Raw genomic sequence first — 19,454 nt, forward strand, 5'->3', positions numbered from 1 at the left:
TCCTTCGGGGCCTTGGGAAGCAGACAATAGCCACGAAGCAGTGTGCCTCAGCCATGCCCTCAGCAGCACCTCCACCCCACCAGTCACAACCCCCATGCCAGGGGCTGGGAGCAGGGCTAATGGAGAGATTTTATGCCAGTTCCACAGCAGCCAGGAAGGACTCCTGCCCAGGAGGGCTAATCACAGGGCCATTGCTGCCCACTTTAAAGCCCCTTTACACCTTTAAGCCAGACTGGCATAAAGAGGCTTTAGAACTGGGCCCTAGGTTTCCAGGACAGGCAGAACCTGACAGCAAACCCTCAAACCAAAGAAGCAACCAAGCTCCATAAGCAGGTTATTTTATTATTTACGCATTACAGTGAAACAGCAGAGCTAGCTCACACACACAGCACGCGAGGCCTCTGCAAATCGCCTCCCACCCCCCAAACCCCCCCACATGTTGTGCTTTCCCTAAGAAATAACTGCTCTCTGACCTGGGATCTGGCCCTTTAAATCTGGGAGACACAAGCAGCTAAAGCCCTAGGGTGGCCTTTGAATTCAGTAGGAGTTTTGGATTTGGATTAGAGAGAGGATTTTGTCCAATCCCGCTTCCCCTTCCAGGTTTTGTATGTAGTTGGGATGAAGAACGGCAACTGCCCCGCTGGCACAGCAAAGCCGGCTGTATGATAAACATCGTTGGTTGGAAAGATGATTGTTTCATGGAGATGAAGTGGAGGGCTCTCCCCAACTCACCTGCCAGCAAAACAAATATACATTGAGTGCCAATCCCATGGGAAAACTCCAGTCAACTTCAATGGGATCAGGACTGGGTCCTCATTCAGGAATAGTGCAGAGTCTGCAAAAATTCAGCCAGCCTCCACTGAAGTGACATCACGTGCAGGAAAATAACTAGACAGCAGCACAGACAGCTGCAGCAGCACAGGAGCTAGCAAACAGAGCTGTAAACAGGGGAGTTTGAGTGGGAGTTTGAAAGCGGAGTTTGTCTTGTGGTGCTTGTGTGGGGTTTGGTTTTGCTGTGGGTGGTGGTGTTTTGGTGTGGTTTGTGTTTCCCAGATTAACAGGATTTAGGTGGGAAGGCTATGACAGATTCAGAGGTGGCAGTGGGAGTGACCCATGTAGCAGATGACACAATGAAGATGACTGGATGTGGAAGCTGTGGTATGTACATGATCCTGGAGGGGGCACCTGGTAAGAGTTTTGTCTGCATGAAATGCCATCTGAGAGAGCTGATGGAGGAAAAGATCTGAGGTTTGGAGATGCAGGTGGAAAGTCTGGTAGAGTTTAGGAAGGGGTTTGAGCAGATTATGGAGCAAAGACATGAGGTATCTGAAGGGAAAAGCTCAGACTTGCAGATGGAAGCAGGACTAGGGAATTCTGAGGGGAGACTGGGTGAGGAAAGTGGTCAGTGGAAGCATGTGACTAAAAGAACTAGGCAGAGGAAAAGACGGGCTAGTGAAGGAGAAATAGAGCTTCAGAATAGGTTTGCAGAGTTGGAAAATGAAGAAGGGGCTCAGCAGGTAGTCACTGAAGGTGACAGGGCAAGGAAGAAGAGAAGAGCGGTTAGTCCTATAGGAAAAGGGGAAGAGTTAATGGAGATTACACCAAATATGAGCCCCAGGAGGATACAGGATGGGTTAAAAAGGATTACAAGGGAGAATGGGAATGGAAAAAACTTGCAGCCAGAGGGAACAGGGGATAGACTGGAGAATAGCACCGTCACTAGGAAAAGGCAGGTCTATGTGATTGGGGACTCTTTATTGAGAAGAATAGATAGGCCTGTAACCAGAGCTGATCCAGAAAATAGGAGGGTGTGCTGTCTTCCAGGTGCTAAGATACGGGATGTAGACCTGAGGTTAAAAAGGATTCTAAAGGGAGCGGGAAAGAATCCCCTAATTATCCTTCATGTGGGAACAAATGATACGGCTAGATTCTCACTGGAAAGTATTAAGGGAGACTATGTTAGGCTGGGGAGGACGCTTAAGGAAATTGAGGCTCAGGTGATCTTTAGTGGGATTTTGCCTGTTCCTAGAGAAGGGCAACAAAGGTGTGACAAGATTATGACTATCAATAGATGGCTTAGGCAGTGGTGCTATAAGGAGGGCTTTGGGATGTATGGCCATTGGGAGGCATTCATGGATAGAGGACAGTTCTCTCGGGATGGACTTCATCTGAGTAGGGAAGGAAATAGACTTCTAGGATGGAGGCTGGCACAACTGATTAAGAGAGCTTTAAACTAGGAATTTGGGGGAGATGGTTGGGAGATGTCCAGGTAATCTCCACGCCAGAATTTAGCATAGAGTGGAAAGAAAATGAAGTAAGAGTGGATACAGCTGTAGGTAGGAGGAAGGGCAGTGTAGATACAAGTCTAATAGGTTATACTGGTAGTAAAATAACCGTGCCTAATAGGGTACAGAATGTGAGTGAGGCCAAACAGCAAAAATTAAGATGTTTGTACACTAATGCAAGGAGCCTAGGTAACAAAATGGAGGAACTAGAGTTACTGGTGCAGGAAGTGAAACCAGATATTATAGGTATAACAGAGACCTGGTGGAATAGTCGTCATGACTGGGCTACAGGTATTGAAGGGTATGTGCTGTTTAGGAAAGACCGAAATAAAGGTAAAGGTGGTGGAGTAGCACTGTATATCAATGATGAGATAGAATGTAAAGAAATAAGAAGCGATGAAATGGATATGACTGAGTCTGTCTGGGCAATAATTAAATTGGGGAAGAAAACTATTAGAGCCTCCCCTGGGATAGTGCTTGGGGTGTGCTATAGACCGCCGGGATCTAATTTGGATATGGATAGAGCCCTTTTTAATGTTTTTAATAAAGTAAATACTAATGGAAACTGTGTGATCATGGGAGACTTTAACTTCCCAGATATAGACTGGAGGATGAGTGCTAGTAATAATAATAGGGCTCAGATTTTCCTAGATGCGATAGCTGATGGATTCCTTCAACAAGTAGTTGCTGAACCGACTAGAGGGGATGCCATTTTAGATCTGGTCTTGGCGAGTAATGAGGATCTCATAGAGGAAATGGTTGTAGGGGATAATCTTGGCTCAAGTGATCATGAGCTAATTCAGTTCAAACTGAATGGAAGGATTAACAAAAATAAATCTGCAACTAGGGTTTTTGATTTCAAAAGGGCTGACTTTCAAAAATTAAGGAAATTAGTTAGGGAAGTGGATTGGACTGAAGAATTTATGGGTTTAAAGGTAGAGGAGGCCTGGGATTATTTTAAATTAAAGCTGCAGAAGCTATCGGAAGCCTGCATCCCAAGAAAGGGGAAAAAATTCATAGGCAGGAGTTGTAGACCAAGCTGGATGAGCAAGCATCTTAGAGAGGTAATTAAGAAAAAGCAGAAAGCATATAGGGAGTGGAAGAAGGGAGGGATCAGTAAGGAAAGCTACCTTATTGAGGTCAGAATATGTAGGGATAAAGTGAGACAGGCTAAAAGTCAAGTAGAGTTGGACCTTGCAAAGGGAATTAAAACCAATAGTAAAAGGTTCTATAGTCATATAAATAGGAAAAAAACAAAGAAAGAAGAAGTGGGACCGCTAAAAACTGAGGATGGAGTGGAGGTCAAGGATAATCTAGGCATGGCCCAATATCTAAACAAATACTTTGCCTCAGTCTTTAATAAGACTAAAGAGGATCTTAGGGATAATGGTAGCATGATAAATGGGAATGAGGATATGGAGGTAGACATCACCATATCTGAGGTAGAAGCGAAACTCAAACAGCTTAATGGGGCAAAATCGGGGGGCCCAGATAATCTTCATCCAAGAATATTAAAAGAATTGGCACAAGAAATTGCAAGCCCATTAGCAAGAATTTTTAATGAATCTGTAAATTCAGGGGTTGTACCATATGATTGGAGAATTGCTAACATAGTTCCTATTTTTAAGAAAGGGAAAAAAAGTGATCCAAGTAATTATAGGCCTGTTAGTTTGACATCTGTAGTATGCAAGGTCTTGGAAAAAATTTTGAAGGAGAAGGTAGTTAAGGACATTGAAGTCAATGGTAAATGGGACAAAATACAACATGGTTTTACAAAAGGTAGATCGTGCCAAACCAACCTGATTTCCTTCTTTGAGAGAGTAACAGATTTTTTAGATAAAGGAAATGCAGTGGATCTAATTTATTTAGATTTTAGTAAGGCGTTTGATACTGTGCCACATGGGGAATTATTAGTTAAATTGGATAAGATGGGCATCAATAGGAAAATTGAAAGGTGGATAGGGAATTGGTTAAAGGGGAGACTACAACGGGTCCTACTGAAAGGTGAACTGTCAAGTTGGAGGGAGGTTACCAGTGGAGTTCCTCAAGGATCAGTTTTGGGACCAATCTTATTTAATCTTTTTATTACTGACCTGGGCACAAAAAGTGGGAGTGTGCTAATAAAGTTTGCAGATGATACAAAGCTGGGAGGTATTGCTAATTTAGAGAAGGACAGGGATACCCTACAGGAGGATCTGGATGACCTTGTAAACTGGAGTAATAGGAATAGGATGAAATTTAATAGTGAGAAGTGTAAGGTCATGCATTTAGGGATTAATAACAAGAATTTTAGTTATAAGCTAGGGACGCATCAACTAGAAGTAACGGAGGAGGGAAAGGACCTTGGAGTATTGGTTGATCATAGGTTGACTATGAGCTGCCAATGTGATATGGCTGTGAAAAAAGCTAATGTCGTCTTGGGATGCATCAGGAGAGGTATTTCCAGTAGGGATAAGGAGGTTTTAGTACCGTTATATAAGGCACTGGTGAGACCTCACCTGGAATACTGTGTGCAGTTCTGGTCTCCCATGTTTAAGAAGGATGAATTCAAACTGGAACAGGTACAGAGAAGGGCTACTAGGATGATCCGAGGAATGGAAAACTTGTCTTATGAAAGGAGACTCAGGGAGCTTGGCTTGTTTAGCCTAACTAAAAGAAGGTTGAGGGGAGATATGATTGCTCTCTATAAATATATCAGAGGGATAAATACCAGAGAGGGAGAGGAATTATTTAAACTCAATACCAATGTGGACACAAGAACAAATGGATATAAACTGGCCACTAGGAAATTTAGATTAGAAATTAGACGAAGGTTTCTAACCATCAGAGGAGTGAAGTTTTGGAATAGCCTTCCGAGGGAAGTAGTGGGGGCAAAAGATCTATCTTGCTTTAAGATTAAACTCGATAAGTTTATGGAGGAGATGGTATGATGGGATAACATGGTTTTGGTAATTAAATATTCATGGTAAATAGGCCCAATGGCCTGTGATGGGTTTTTAGATGGGGTAAGATCCAAGTTACCCGGGAAAGAATTTTCTGTAGTATCTGGCTGATGAATCTTGCCCATATGCTCAGGGTTTAGCTGATCGCCATATTTGGGGTCGGGAAGGAATTTTCCTCCAGGGCAGATTGGAAGGCCCTGGAGGTTTTTCGCCTTCCTCTGTAGCATGGGGCACGGGTCACTTGCTGGAGGATTCTCTGCTCCTTGAGGTCTTCAAACTACAATTTGAGGACTTCAATAGCACAGATATAGGTGTGAGGTCTTTTTTAGGAGTGGTGGGTGAAATTCTGTGGCCTGCATTGTGCAGGAGGTCAGACTAGATGATCATAATGGTCCCTTCTGACCTAAATATCTATGAATCTATGAAACTAAACAAATGTAGACAAAGCCCGCTCCCTTCCCCAACCCATGCACAGGTAAGCCATAAAGTAGCGCTTAATAGAGGCTGCTCTAAATAAACCAGAAATGTGTACTTCCAGACAAAGGTTGTGGCGTCTCATGCTGGGACTGGAGCAGGGAGATTTTCCCAGATATAAGTCTCCACTTTTCACTCCAGACAAAGCTTCTGGATCCTTTCCCAGTAGAAGAGCCAGAGGAAATTCCATCCAGTGCTAACTCTTCGTTGGCCTGGCTCATCTACACTGGGAAGATTTCCACCCAGGTTTTGGTTTGCAAACTTCCCCAATTGGATAATTACCTGAATTTGTATCCCAGCCCATTCCACAGTGAGTGATGCATGGAGCTTGCAAAGAAGCAAAGGAAAGGGAATGTGGAGGTGCGCAAGAAAAGAGGAGTTCTGTGCTGGGTTCTAGGAGACCTGGGATTCCCCCTTGATTTGGATGCAATTGAATTTCACTAAGACTCCCAGTGCCGTTCTCAGATGGGTTAAAACAAGCATGTGTCACTCAGGGGACAGACCCAGATGGATGCGACTTTTGGATGCTGATATTGGAACAGAATAGAGGATCTCTTACCACCTTGGTGTTGGTAGCGACAGTGGCCACAGACGGACTAAACGTTTGAGTTGTGGGGCTGGGTTTTCTTGTGCCTTTAATCCATCTCCTGTACTCCTCTCTCACCTGCAGAATAAGGGACATGTTCACTACATCATGTAACTAACACCCTCAGACAGGCCACTGCTAGTCCCGTGAAGTCACTGGGTGGCTGATGACATGCCATGGGCGTTACCTGGCGATTGAGGAGACAGTGCACCAGGAAGATGAAGGCTCCCTGCAGGCTGTTGACAATGTTGAATAAATACGCCATGACCATTTTTGCTGAGCCAACTTGGAAGAGACCAAGACTCCATGTGCAGCCCAGAATGAATAGTTGGGCGATAGCTTTAAAAGTCAGTAGTCTGGATAAAGGCAGACGGAGAGATCCCATTATAACAATCCTCTGGTGAGTGACTGAGTCAGGGGACTGCGGGCAGTGTGGGGCGAAACAGCTGGCACCCGCTTTACTGTGACTTAGGGGTACTGTCAAGATGAACACAATGGCAACTTACGCCTATGAATCCAAAATACAATATTGTGCCCAACCATCTCTCCCACACACACACACCTTAACCTCCCACAGGTGGCTCTTCCAAAGCAAATGGTTCAACCTCTCATTACGGTTTTGTTTTGAATCCCTTCACATCAGGCCCTGGCAATGTGACAATCAAGAGGGAACAGGATATTGGGCTCTCGGGAACCCATCTATCTTGGTCCATCGATAGACAGAGGGGTTGCTACAGAGCAACAGCAAGCCACACTTGCCTTCCTCCTCAATGGATGGCACTTTACCTCGACAGTATCCACAGCCACAGGGAAAAGAGATGAGTTTCCTCCCTAAGTAGCACACGGCCCAGCTCTCACTATCAGCACAGACTTGCAGTTCTCCTTACACAGCACTACGCACGGGCAGTAAGACCATGGCTTTCTGAAGCCTCAACATTCTGAACTGGTTCCAAAATCTTTTTCCCCTCTCATGTCTCCACCCAGCACTCCCAGCTGGCGGCCCTGATCTTGTTCCTCCCTAACAAACAGATTTCATGATGAGCTAATTGAAAGACAATTTGCATGCCACAATCTGAATGTGCCACAGGACTTACTGCAAGAGCCTCACTGATCTAGCAGTCTCTTCCGTACCAATACTTCCACTGACTTCAGCAGGCTTCGGAACAGACTGCAACTGTCATCTCAAAATCCATCCAGGGACGAAGATGATACACATGGCAGAAAAGTAATTCCCATGATGATCCTTTTCTGCCATAGACCTCTCCTCTCTCCTAACCTGACCCTTCCTTTGCCACCCTGGCTGTGGTGTGTCTAATTTAAGGTCCGATCCAGCATACTCTTACTCATGCAAATTGTCCTTATTTTGGCAGATGGTCCCATGGACAACTTTAGGACTCATGAGTAAGGGACTGCTGATGTGAGTTAGGGTTTATCAGCTCCTTGGACAGTGAGACTGTTACTCTCTCATCAAGCAGAAGGTCACCAAGATAACCTGGAAACCCTACAGTGGCATCTGCTCAGCTGTATTCTAGCAGCACTCTCTGGGGAATCCCACAGGAATTCCCATACAGGAGGCTCACTGGACCCTTCTAGTACAGGGGTGGGCAAACTACGGCCCACTAGCCAGATCTGGCTCATCAGGGCTTTCGATCCGGCCTGCGAATTGTCAGCCCTGTGGTGCCGTGGGCCCCGCACCACTCCCAGAAGCAGCTGGCACCACAGCCCTGCAGCCCCTGGGGGAAAGGGAGAGGAGAGGGCTCCGCACGCTGCCCTCGCCTGCCGACACCGCTCCTCTACCCCTGCCCCCCTGCAGCTCCCATTGGCCAGGAACAAGGAACCATGGCCAATGGGAGCTTTGGGGGAAGTACCCGCAGACGAGGGCAGCGCACGGTGCCCTCTGCCCCCTCCCCTCCAGGGGCAGCAGGGACTTGGTGCCGGCCACTTCTGGGAGCAGTGCAGGGCCAGGGCAGGCAGGCAGGGAGCCTGCCTGAGCCCCGCTGCCACCCCGGAGCCACTCCTAGTAAGTGGCGCCGGGACGGAGCCTGCACCCCGAACCCTTCCTATAACCCAAATCTCAACTCCCTTTCCTGAGCCCCCTCCTGCACTCCGGACCCCTCCCTGCACCCCTGCCCTGAGCCCTTTCCCCCACTCTGCACTCCATCCTGCACCCCAACCCCCTGCCCTGAGCCCCATCGTACACCCCTCCTCCACCCCAACCCCTTGCCCTGAGCCCCTTCCTGCACACCGAATCCCCTCCCACACCCCACACTCCCTCCCGCACCCCAACCTCTGTCCCAGCCCTACTTTCATGGCCCTGCATGCAATTTCCCCACCCAGATGTGGCCCTCGAGCCAAAAAGTTTGCCCATCCCTGTTCTAGTAGATATAGTGCTGTCCTACCTGGTGTCTTTGAGAGTGGACACATCTTCATTAAGGGAGGAGAGTTTGTCTCTCAGGATCCAGAGGGTTACAATAAAAAATGTTAAATTTATCTGTGGAAACAGCGTGAAATATTCCTTGTAAAACATGCTAGCCAAGGCCAGTCTCTCTGCCTGAGGCACAGAACAATCCTATGGGATCAGACTGCTGCAGACCAGTGACTGCTCGTCAAGGTGGGTCATATACCATTCGCTACCAAATCTTGGTCCCAGGCCATGCAGGGAACAGTTGGCAAAGGCAGGGCTGCAATGCATCACATGTGATCATACAGCCAGAGGGCCACATTCTGCTCTTATCTGAATCTGGAGTGACTCCACTGATTCCAGATTTAGAGCTGTGTGATTTGGCCCAAAGCTTCTAGGTCCTGTCTATAGAGGATTCCCTTCAACCTCTGTTTTACTGGCTGGCTGAGAGTCACGTCTGACTGCGAAGTTGGGGTGCAGGACCCTCTGGCTTCCCCAGGACCCCGCCTGGGTGGACTCGCTGTAGGAAGTGCACGGAGGGGCAGAGGATGCTGAATGCTCTGAGGTCAGACCCAGGAAGATGGAAGCTGTGTGGGCTGTGTGTCCTGAAGACAGGCTGCTCACAGGAAGGAGACTTCCACAGAGTCCTGACTGGCTTCGTAGGGAGCAGTTCCAGAGCATCGCCCGGGGACTCCGTGACACCTGCCTCTTCCCACCCCCACCCCACCTCTTCCCACCCAGTTCCACCCCCTCCCCCACCGCGCGTCCTGCACACCACAGAACAGCTGACTGCGGGAGGCGCTGGGATGGAGGGGGAGGAGTTGATCCGCACGGCCGCCGGCAGTGGGGAGCTGGCTGCCAGTGGGTGCTGAGCATCCGCTATTTTTTTCGGTGCCTATGAGCAAGACAGACAAAGGGTGGGAGGAGAAACAGAGGTACAGCGAGGGGAAGCTACTTCCCAAGTTAACACAGCAGGCCAGTGGCAGAGTCAGGTCCCCTGACTCACAACCCAGTGCCCGACCCATTCGCCCGGACTGCCTCCATAGAACGTAGGCTATTCTGTTAGTGGGAAATCCTGCACTGGCCAAAGAGGGAGGAATGAAATGGGATCTTCTTGGACTCTTTCATCTTAAATTCTCTGGGAGATATTCCTCTCTTGGCTCCACAGGACTCCACAGGGTCGCAGAGGAGAGAGGAAAATGGGGCCCTGTGGTTCTGTGAGGTACCCACCAGGATTATGGCACAGACTGGTCCCAGGAAGCTCCAATGAAATCCTCTCTCCAGGCTGAGCCAGCAGCTACAGGCAGGGAGCAAGAAGAAGGTGACTTTAATGGGATTATGACCCTTTTTCAGCACCGTGGGCAGAGAGAGGGTGTCACAGGGCAGCTGGCTCTCAAAAGCAAGATAGATCTCAGCCAGCCTGTGACATGGCCGACTCTCCTGCGGGCTGCAGGCTAACAGCTCTCCCCATCTACCTCAGCACCTCAGCTTTCAGCCACCACTTCCTCTTCCACCTCCTCAAATGACCCTTCCTGGTGGATGGGCGCAGTATTGAGGGAGGGCCAGACATGCAGCGGATGTATATGTGCCTAGCTGCACTGAAGGAAGTGAAGCTACCCTGATTTACACCAGCTGAAGATCTAGCCTGGGGTGTCTAGAATCTGCCATGCCCTGTTTTAGTGGAGTCGCTCACTTGAGAGAGGGGATCCTCAGGGATTTGCCCACAGTAAGAAGGTGCATTTGTTTCCTACCCACCAATGCCACAAATCCAGCCTGGGAGCTGGAAGTCAAGCTGGGATCTTTCTGGCTTGTTCTTCCACATCATCAGTGTGGCGAGGAGTGTAGATGTCTGACAGGTGGGTAACTCAACTACAGCACTCAGGGCAGCCTAGTGTCACAGTCAGCTCCCAGGCAGGGTGAGCAGGGAAATCTAGGTTCAAGTCAGACCTGGGGTGAGCCGAACACCTCCATGGAAGCCAGATCCCAGCTCCCCTTTGGGATGGGCACTGCACTTACTGGTTGGAAGTTCCGTAGCCTCCAGGATTCACCGCTGCAGAAATAGCCACCACCAGGGCTGGGAATCCATAGCCGAACGGGTACATAAATCTCTTCTTGAACCGGCTGGCGCTGGTGTAATTCACGACCTTCAGGTTCCGGACTGTGAGGAAGAGGTGCAGTCCCTCCAGGAACATCCAGGTGAAGCCGGCCAGGAAGAGGTAGTGTAGGAAGCCAGCAATGACAGCACACACCACCTGAGGACAGGACGAGAGAGAGCTCTGGGACACTGCTTCTGGGAAGGGAAACACTGAATTTGGAGGTGGGGGGACTTTTGTGAGGATCATATAGGGCTTTTTATTAACACATCTCTCCAGTTACGGCTCTCTCCCAGAGAAAATACATTCTTCAGTCTACGAGGGCTTGTCTAAGGGCAAGCTGGCTGGCCCTTTCAATCATTCAGAGACCAGGCCGGTCCTGATCTCCACTCAGAAAAGATGGTTTCTGGGGGTTGTAGTTCCCAAATGAATCGTGGAAATTGTTGGATACGGTGAGGAATCCTAGGATAGGGAGCAGGGACATAAACAAGTTTCCGGTCCTCATAATAGGGAGAGACCAGGATGGTGTCGGTTCTCTTCTCTGTATCTGCTTCAAGATATAGGTGCCTTGCATCTGCCCATCAGTGTGGGGGCAGAGAGGACAGGCAGGGGACTGTGACTCTGGAAATCGAGGTTCCTTTGTCTGATGAAGGATGGAGCCCACAAGGGAAAGGGAAGGACTGGTTTCACCCAGAGAGATTTCTTTTGGAGGGGAGTAAATAATTATTTCTTCAGGACTAAAGAGCATGGAATAAATGTTACCATCCAGCTGAGGGTATAAAAAGGTGCTGGAGTGAGGGGAGCGTTAGAAATGCTGACAGAGGATCTGGACACAGCTCAATTTTAAACCAAGAATAAAAGTGGGTAACAGACCTGACTGCGGGTGCGGGTCACCGTGGTGAGGAAGAGCAGGTCGGCCAGGAAGAGGCAGAGGCAGAGCTGCAGGTGGAAGGAGGTGCTGACATTGTGGATGGAGCGGCAAAGGAGGAAGGTGAGGATGGCGAGGAGGAGGCACAGCAGGGAGAAGGTCAGTCCCACGTAGGTGACGACGGTCAGTGGATAACTCTCCTGTAACACAGCAAAGGGAGACTCACCAGTGAGCCCTAAGATGCTGCATGGGAAATAAAGGGAAGTAAGGACACCCCGGGGAATTACAGACCGGTCAGCTTAACTTCCGTATCCGGAAAGATAATGGAGCAAATAATTAAGCAATCAGTTTACAAACACCTAGAAGATAAAAAGGTGATAAATAACAGTCAGCATGGATTTGTCAAGAATAAATCATGTCAAGCCAGCCTAACAGCTTTCTTTGACAGGGTAACAAGCCTTGTGGATGGTGGTGACAAGGTAGATGTGGTATTTCTTGACTTTAGCAAGGGCTCGTCTACACTGGCAATGCTAAAGTGCTGCCATCGCAGCGCTTTACCGCGGCTTGTGTAGTCGCAGCAGAGCGCTGGGAGAGAGTTCTCCCAGCACTTTAAAAAACCCACCTCCACGAGAGGCGTAGCTACCTGGTGCACTGCTTCACTGGCGCTTTATAGCGCTGAAACTTGCTGTGTTCCAGGGGGTGTTTTTTCACACCCCTGAGCAAGAAAGTTTCAGCGCCATAAATTGCCAGTGTAGACAAGCTCTAAGGCTTCTGAGACTTCCCATAAACAAACTAGGCAAATACAACCTAGATGGAGACACTTTTAGGTGGGTGCATAACTGGTTGGAAAATCGTTCCCAGAGATTAGTTATCCGTGGTTCACAGTCAAGCTGTGGGTGGGGGGAGAAGGATGAGGCAGCAAGGATACTGAGCCACCCGGCCCGCCTCACGGAGATGGAGAGTCACAGTTCCCCACAGAGACCCCCGTACCCTCTCCCTACGCAGAATGTGCGCGTGACGTTGCACTCCATAATGTTTTATGAAAATATGCTTATGAGTGTAACTATGATGTTTCTGAAATATGCTTTACGCAAAAGGTCTCTTGTAAGGTATCATTACAAAGCTTAGGATCTACTGAGTGTGTTCATCCCATTTGTTTGCATGTATTATTTCTATGTTTGGAGTTAGGAGAATAAGATATAAACTTGTATCACTGATGTACACATGTTAAGTGGAAGCCATTAAGGGTGCTTCAGAAGCAATCACCTGTAAATGGCTCTGTTTACTTGCAAACATTCCGGTACCTGCAGGCCAGCCCTGGAGGAATGGAGACTAGGGGGGTCTCACAGGACATGTGACCATGTCACACGATACTGGAATCCATCTTAAATCTGGCACTTTCCCAGATTTAATCTGGTACTTTCCCAAGGTAGCTCCCCAGCCCACCTCTTCTGCCTGTGGCTCCGCCCATACTTCACCCCTGCTCCACCCCAGGCCCCGCCCCCACTCTGTCCAGGCCCCGACCCTCCCCACTGTCTCCCTCCTCTCTTCCCTTCCACTCCCTGCTCATCCCCTTCCAGCCAAATCCCTGAATCCAAATGAAGCAAATGACATTAGAAAGAAATTGCAGAAGATGGGGAGGGGGGGTTCAAAAGATAATGGAGCATGTTTTCCACTGCATGCCAGAAGGTGAAGACTGGACATGCAGAAGGTACCTAATTAAAAGCACTAAATTTAGGAATAAAAAATGTCAGTCTCAACTATTTTGATATACCCTGAAGTTTGTCAGAGATTTATTTGAAAAAACTTTGTAGTAAGGGCAAGTCAGCTGTCCTGCCGAATACAACATTAAATATTATGGAATACATGATGCAGCTCTTCTCTGTTTTATATTTTCTTAATCAGTATTTCTACACTCGTTTTATTTTTTAAATGTACTCTTAAGCCTTCATAAAGTAATCATTCCAGATGACTACATATTTAACTCACTGAAACAAAGATATTATTTTAAATTAATCAGTCACAGAGGTTTAGTGTGTTCATAACAATGTTCATTGCTTTTAGAGAAAGGGAAAACTAATTTACTTTGTGTGATCTCCATAACAACAGACACATTTATAAAATTTCACCAACTTTAAAAAATATGTTTCCAAAGATTTTAGGCATAACAAAGGATTTTATATCTTACTAAGGTACTGATTTCGCTGGATGGTTCTCTTAAAACTAGTTCATCAAATAGTCAGAAGTAAAGAAAGGGAAACTCGTTTGTCCAGCTATTTGGAAGGAAGGGGGTGTTGTCCCTTTAAGAGCTAGCCTCTCTTCAATGAGGGGTGGGGGAGAAAGGGATAGACAGGAAGACTTTGGAAGTAAGTTTTTTGTACTATAGTAATTCAAATTAAAATGTGTATTTTAGATAAGAGTGGTTGTTTGAAGGATTTATTTAAAAAACTAGATGTCTGATGATCCAAGCATTTAAAGCTAAAGATGAATACTCCGATTGTGGATCTTAAAATCTATGCAAGGATTCTTTAGAGATGTGATTTTATGATCTTCAGCAATCTTGTAATGAAATACTTTTAAAGCACATTTTAAACTAAGGTCCTGTAGACTAATATGTTCTGAGTAAATATTACAGTAATGCACAACTGTTTTTGTCAGTAAATTCAGAAACTGACAGTATATACCTAGGGGTTGGCAAATGCCTGTTAAATGGCTTCATTACCACTTGAATGGCTCTTTAACAGTTTCAGTGTTGTGCTAATAGGTCTGGCAGACTGGAGGCTTTCACTTTTAAGTTACTGGATCCCCTCCAGAGTAGAGTCACCAGGCTGCAGCAGCTAGCTGTGTGAGCCTGCAGGAAGAGTCAGAACAGGGATAGGAAGAGGCAGAAGGGTGGACACTAAGCCCCAGCAGTGCCCCAAATTTTCAGGTGCCCTACACAGCCACATATGCAGCTACGTATGCCTAAGGACGGCCCTGAGTGGATCACAGAATAAATATGAGTGAACAGTGTAACGCTGTTGCAAAAAAAGCAAACATCATTCTGGGATGCATTAGCAGGAGTATTGTAAGCAAGACATGAGAAGTAATTGTTCCGCTCTATTCCGCGCTGATTAGGCCTCAACTGGAAAATTGTGTCCAGTTCTGGGCGCCACCTTTCAGGAAAGATGTGGATAAATCGGAGAAAGTCCAGAGAACAGCCACAAAAATGATTAAAGGTCTAGAAAACGTGACCTATGCGTGAAGAGTGAAAACAATGGGTTTGTCCAGTCTGGAGAAGAGAAGACTGAGAGGGGACATAATAACAGTTTTCAAATACATAAAAGTTTGTTACTAGGAGGAGAGAGAAAAATTGTTCTTAACCTCTGAGGATAGGACAAGAAGCAATGGGCTTAAATTGCAGCAAGGGCGGTTTAGGTTGGACATTAGGAAAAACTTCCTAACTGTCAGGGTGGTTAAGCACTGGAATAAAGTGCTTAGGGAGGTTGTGGAATCTCCATCATTATTTTTAAGAGCAGGTTGGACTAACAGCTGTCAGGGATGGTCTAGAAAATACTTAGTCCTGCCTTGAGTGCAGGGGACTGGACTAAATAACTTCTTGAGGTCCCTTCCAGTTCTATGATTCTATGGAATATGGGTGACCATTTATATGTGTAACAATATTACAAAATTTCAGTGAATCTTACCTTACCATGTAAGGTATTAGTCGAAAAGTTACGATTTGTAAGTATGAACATCTTGTTTATATGTATGTATCATCTTTGCATCGTGAGTTATAAATGTGTGATATGTCTGTGCTGTGTTTCTGGGTGACACCCCCAGACAGACTGGCATCAGCACTATCCAGTTTGTTTGATGGCCCATCAAGGGTAATCAGCTATATCTGTTGGGTCGCCCTCAAAGCTATATAAGTAGGATAGAATTATAATTATGTAGTAGTAGAAATAAAGATAGACAAAAGAGTATATAGGTATTGTAAAAAGGTATAAACATCAGTTCCGTGCCGTTGAATTTCACTCTGTAACAAATGCAAGGCCAAAGCGCTAATTATTTCAGGCTGATACAGGACAAAGAGTCTGTGCTGGAAAGTGATAAGAACTTTGAGGAAACAAACGCTGTTCTTTAAAACAACACCCTGATGCTCTTCCCCCGCAGGGACTCCTTGTCATGCCTATGTAAATCTTGGTATCCAAAGAGGGAAAAATAGATAGTGGGATAAAACTTGTTAAATGAATCAAGAGTCATAGATTGTGTTGTTAAGTAAAAGAATGAATGATGAGTGCATGGAATTGAGAGCCTGAAGCAGGGACATAATTGGTTAATAAATGGTGCCAGCCTAATCCTAAGAATTTCAACCTTGATATCCGTGGGCCGAAGAATATGCAAAGTGGAGATAACCGGGTGACCCCTGGAGGGCGAACCGGAATCCACCCAAAACGCATCAAGGAAGAGCAAGAAGATAACACCTAGCCATCATGGAGCCATCATGGATGTACCACCTGCTGATTGAGCTGATTGATGGTCATCTCAATTGTAAATTCAGCATGATGAAGCAACTTCCATAGACTTGTATTGAACCAGAGACCTATAAAAATTGGGTCCAGGGACTGTGTTCTTTGAGTCTGGTTCTACGACCACCCTTCAGGAGCATCGGATGCGCATCTGACAACGACTCGGCTCCACTCTCGTGTCCAGGCCACCTGGCCAGTGACTTGGCACGAGCAACATCTAGGCTGGTAACTATAACAACCTTTATGTAGAACCTGTGTGTGAATGTCTGTGTGTGTGATTGGATCTATATAGAAATTGCATATAGGAATATTTTGTTGTATTTACAATAAACGTGGCAATTTGCCTTGTCCCTCTCACAAGATCCTGTTGGTATCATTTTTATTGGTGTAACGTACCAGCATTTCTCAAACGGGGGTCCGCAAGGACACTCCAGGGGGTCCGAAGACCCTGCTGACCAAGTCCTCTACCTCCCTCCCAGTGCCTTCTGCATGCCGGAGAACAGCTGTTCAGCAGCATGCAGGAGGCACTGGGAGGGAGGGGAAGGAGTGGGCATGGGGGGCGCTCGGGGGAGGGGGCAGAAAGACACAGGGAAGAGGAGGAGCAGGGGTGGACCAGGGGCGGGAAGATGTGGGTGGGGCCTTAGGGGAATAGATGGAATGGGGGTGGGGCCTTGAGCTGAGCAGGGGGTTGGGGGTCTGCGAAAAATTTTAAATCAAAATGGGGGTCCTCAGGTTCCTCAAGTTTGAGAATCGCTGAGCTCTAGAATGAACGCATTGAGAGAAGCCAGGGGCTATGCCCAAGAGTCAGTAGGACATGTAGGAACATGCCTATGAACAGGAGACTCCAAGTACCTTTCCATGCCCATGTGCTGTGATCTTCTCTTTGGGACAGAGGAAGTACAAGCCACATGGAAAAGGATAGAAAAAGGCAGCTGCATCACCACTATTTTGTCTTCAATCCTGCTTCTCACCTCTGGAGTAACTTCTCGACAAACTGAAGCTTTGAACAAAGGTCAGACAGACCCATCTAAGCTTTGGATGTGTTCCAGAGGGACTTTACAAGCCAGCAAACTCACCAACGCTGCTAAGAACCTGATATATGGACCTTGAAGTCATATGTATCGGATTGCTTTGATCATTTAACAACTCTCTTCTCTTTCTTTTCTTTTTATTTATAACAAAAACCTTTAGTTTTAGATACTAAAGGATTGACTGGCAGCATGGTATTTTGGGTAAGAGCCAAACTAATATTGACCTGGCAATGTGGCTGCCCCATGGGAGATCAGAAGAACATTTTGTTAACTGAATAGAGCTTTTAAGTAACTTCTCATTTTACAGGCCCTATCTGCTGATTGGGAGCCAGAGACTGGAATTCAATAAAGGGGGCTGTGTGATTTCTTTTTTTCAGCTTCTCAATAACCAGTGTTGGGGATCTGGAGCACAGATTGTGACTGGTTGGTGATTCTAACTACAGTGTTAACCAGCAGTTTTGGGGAAATCTGCTCTCCTTTTTGCAGCCTGCCGTGACCTTGGCATTTTCAGTGTGGGCTACTCTAGGCACCTCAGATCAAAACCCCACCCATCCTGTATAGCCACAGATTATACCCTGAGGTTCCTACTCAGCGGTCATTCAGACAAAATTCCCACTGATTTTATCCAAGTAGGAGCTCAGAGTTCAGCCCTTTGATCTGAGTCTGACACTGAGATACCTCCACTCTGGTGTGACCCATCAGGAGTGCGAAGCTGGAGAGATGGTCACAGCTGCAGATGGTGTGAGTGCTGTTCGTCTGGAGATTTTTGCAGCCATCCTCAGCCCAGGTGCCTTTCCCAGGGATGAATTTCCAGTGAACGCAGAGAGCCTCTTCCTCCTCTTTCTTTGCCTGGAAACCAAAACACCCCATCATCATCCTCACTGGGTCATGGGGAGAATACTGTTTCTTTTGTCACACGTTTCAAATAGACAATAATAAACCTGAAGTCATCAACGGCTTCATGACTCTCATTGTGCTGCACGTAACAGCCATTTGGGACTTCCCATTGGCAGTGGAAATACAAGCGAGATCCTCCCGCTCCAATAGCACAAGTCCCTGACCCCAGAGCTAAAGTGGTAATTCCCTTAACTCTGGGCACTGTGGGGTCTATGACACACAATTGTGAAGTTTTGATTTGAGCCATTAAAAGGCATTCACACACCCGCCCACATATACCCACATGCACTCTAGCAAGTTCATTACTTTGTCAAAGACGGCACCATCTCATGCCGTTTCCCTGAACTCTTCTGTCTATAGGGCAGAGGTCCCCAAACTGTCCTTTGGAGGGACATGACAGGTCCTGGGTCAGCCCCCATGGGGGGCAGAGAGGGAGCACCACCCAGCCCCTCCCCACCCTGAGCTCTGCTCTGGTCCCACCAGTAGTCGCATCCCTGACTTCCAGCCCCAGGTCTGGCACCGTCCCCAGCTTCAGCATGGCTCCTCTCCCAGCCCCAGCCTCTTGCAGCTCCATTCCCGGCCCAGGCTGGGGGAAGGGGCGGGGCTGGGAGTGGAGCCGCACCTCGCCATGGACTCAGCTGCTGGCCCCCACCGCAGCCTGGCTCCTGCTCCATTCCTGCTCCCAGCCTCAGCTCCCGGCCACGGCTCTGGCCCTGCTTCCAGACCCAGACCCACCACCAGCTGCAGTCCCAGCCTTGGCCCCCTTACCCCTGTCTGTGTCCTTTGCTCCTGCCCCCGAGCCATGGCCCCGCTCCTGGCCCTGGCTCAGGGGAAGAGCTGTGAATGGGGTCGGGGGGGGTGAGACCCTCAAAACTTTGGGGACCACTGCTATAGGGAATTGCCTTCCATTTATTCCTGCTCTAAGGGGTGAGCCAGGCACAATTGTTATTCCTGAGCATTTTACATGATTAATCATAACCCAGTCAGGCCTGGTGTGAAAGCTATGTAATGTCCTCCCCAGCGTCAGGACTGAAGAAGCTCCCTCTCTTTCTCAGATAACTGTTTCTCAGTCCAGAAAGGCAGCAGAACTCAAATGCCCTACAGAACACGCACCTTTCAAGTGACCAGCTGGAGTCCTGGGCACACAGCAAAGTAAAAGGATCTACACTTACCTGTCTATGGCGCAGGGTGAAATTCACAGGTTTGGAGAGGTTCATGGGCCTCCCATCTCCGATAGCCCCACTCACCACCCTGGAATTCAGGTGAAAATTCCTCATTTTCTCATCAGCCATTAGATCTCCCTCATCAAGTAATGTCGTGCTAATGATGCAGTCCAGGGTGGAGTAAGAAATAAAAGCAACAGCCC

General features: G+C 47.4%; 1 protein-coding gene across 1 annotated transcript; it reads right to left on the reverse strand.

Annotated features, from left to right (window-relative positions):
* Positions 1-322: 322 nt before the first annotated feature.
* LOC140900981 (adhesion G protein-coupled receptor E4-like) lies at positions 323-19,454 on the reverse strand. Its single transcript, XM_073319089.1, has 9 exons — positions 19,261-19,454; positions 17,870-18,040; positions 11,655-11,849; positions 10,705-10,940; positions 9,919-9,985; positions 8,687-8,778; positions 6,475-6,643; positions 6,261-6,365; positions 323-732 (listed from the first exon to the last, which is right to left on the reverse strand). Exons 1-9 carry the CDS (start codon positions 19,378-19,380, stop codon positions 697-699), a joined length of 1,191 nt encoding a protein of 396 aa, XP_073175190.1. The 5' UTR covers positions 19,381-19,454; the 3' UTR covers positions 323-696.

The sequence above is a fragment of the Lepidochelys kempii genome, chromosome 20 (genome assembly GCF_965140265.1).
Source record: "Lepidochelys kempii isolate rLepKem1 chromosome 20, rLepKem1.hap2, whole genome shotgun sequence".
Lineage (NCBI taxonomy): Eukaryota > Metazoa > Chordata > Testudines > Cheloniidae > Lepidochelys > Lepidochelys kempii.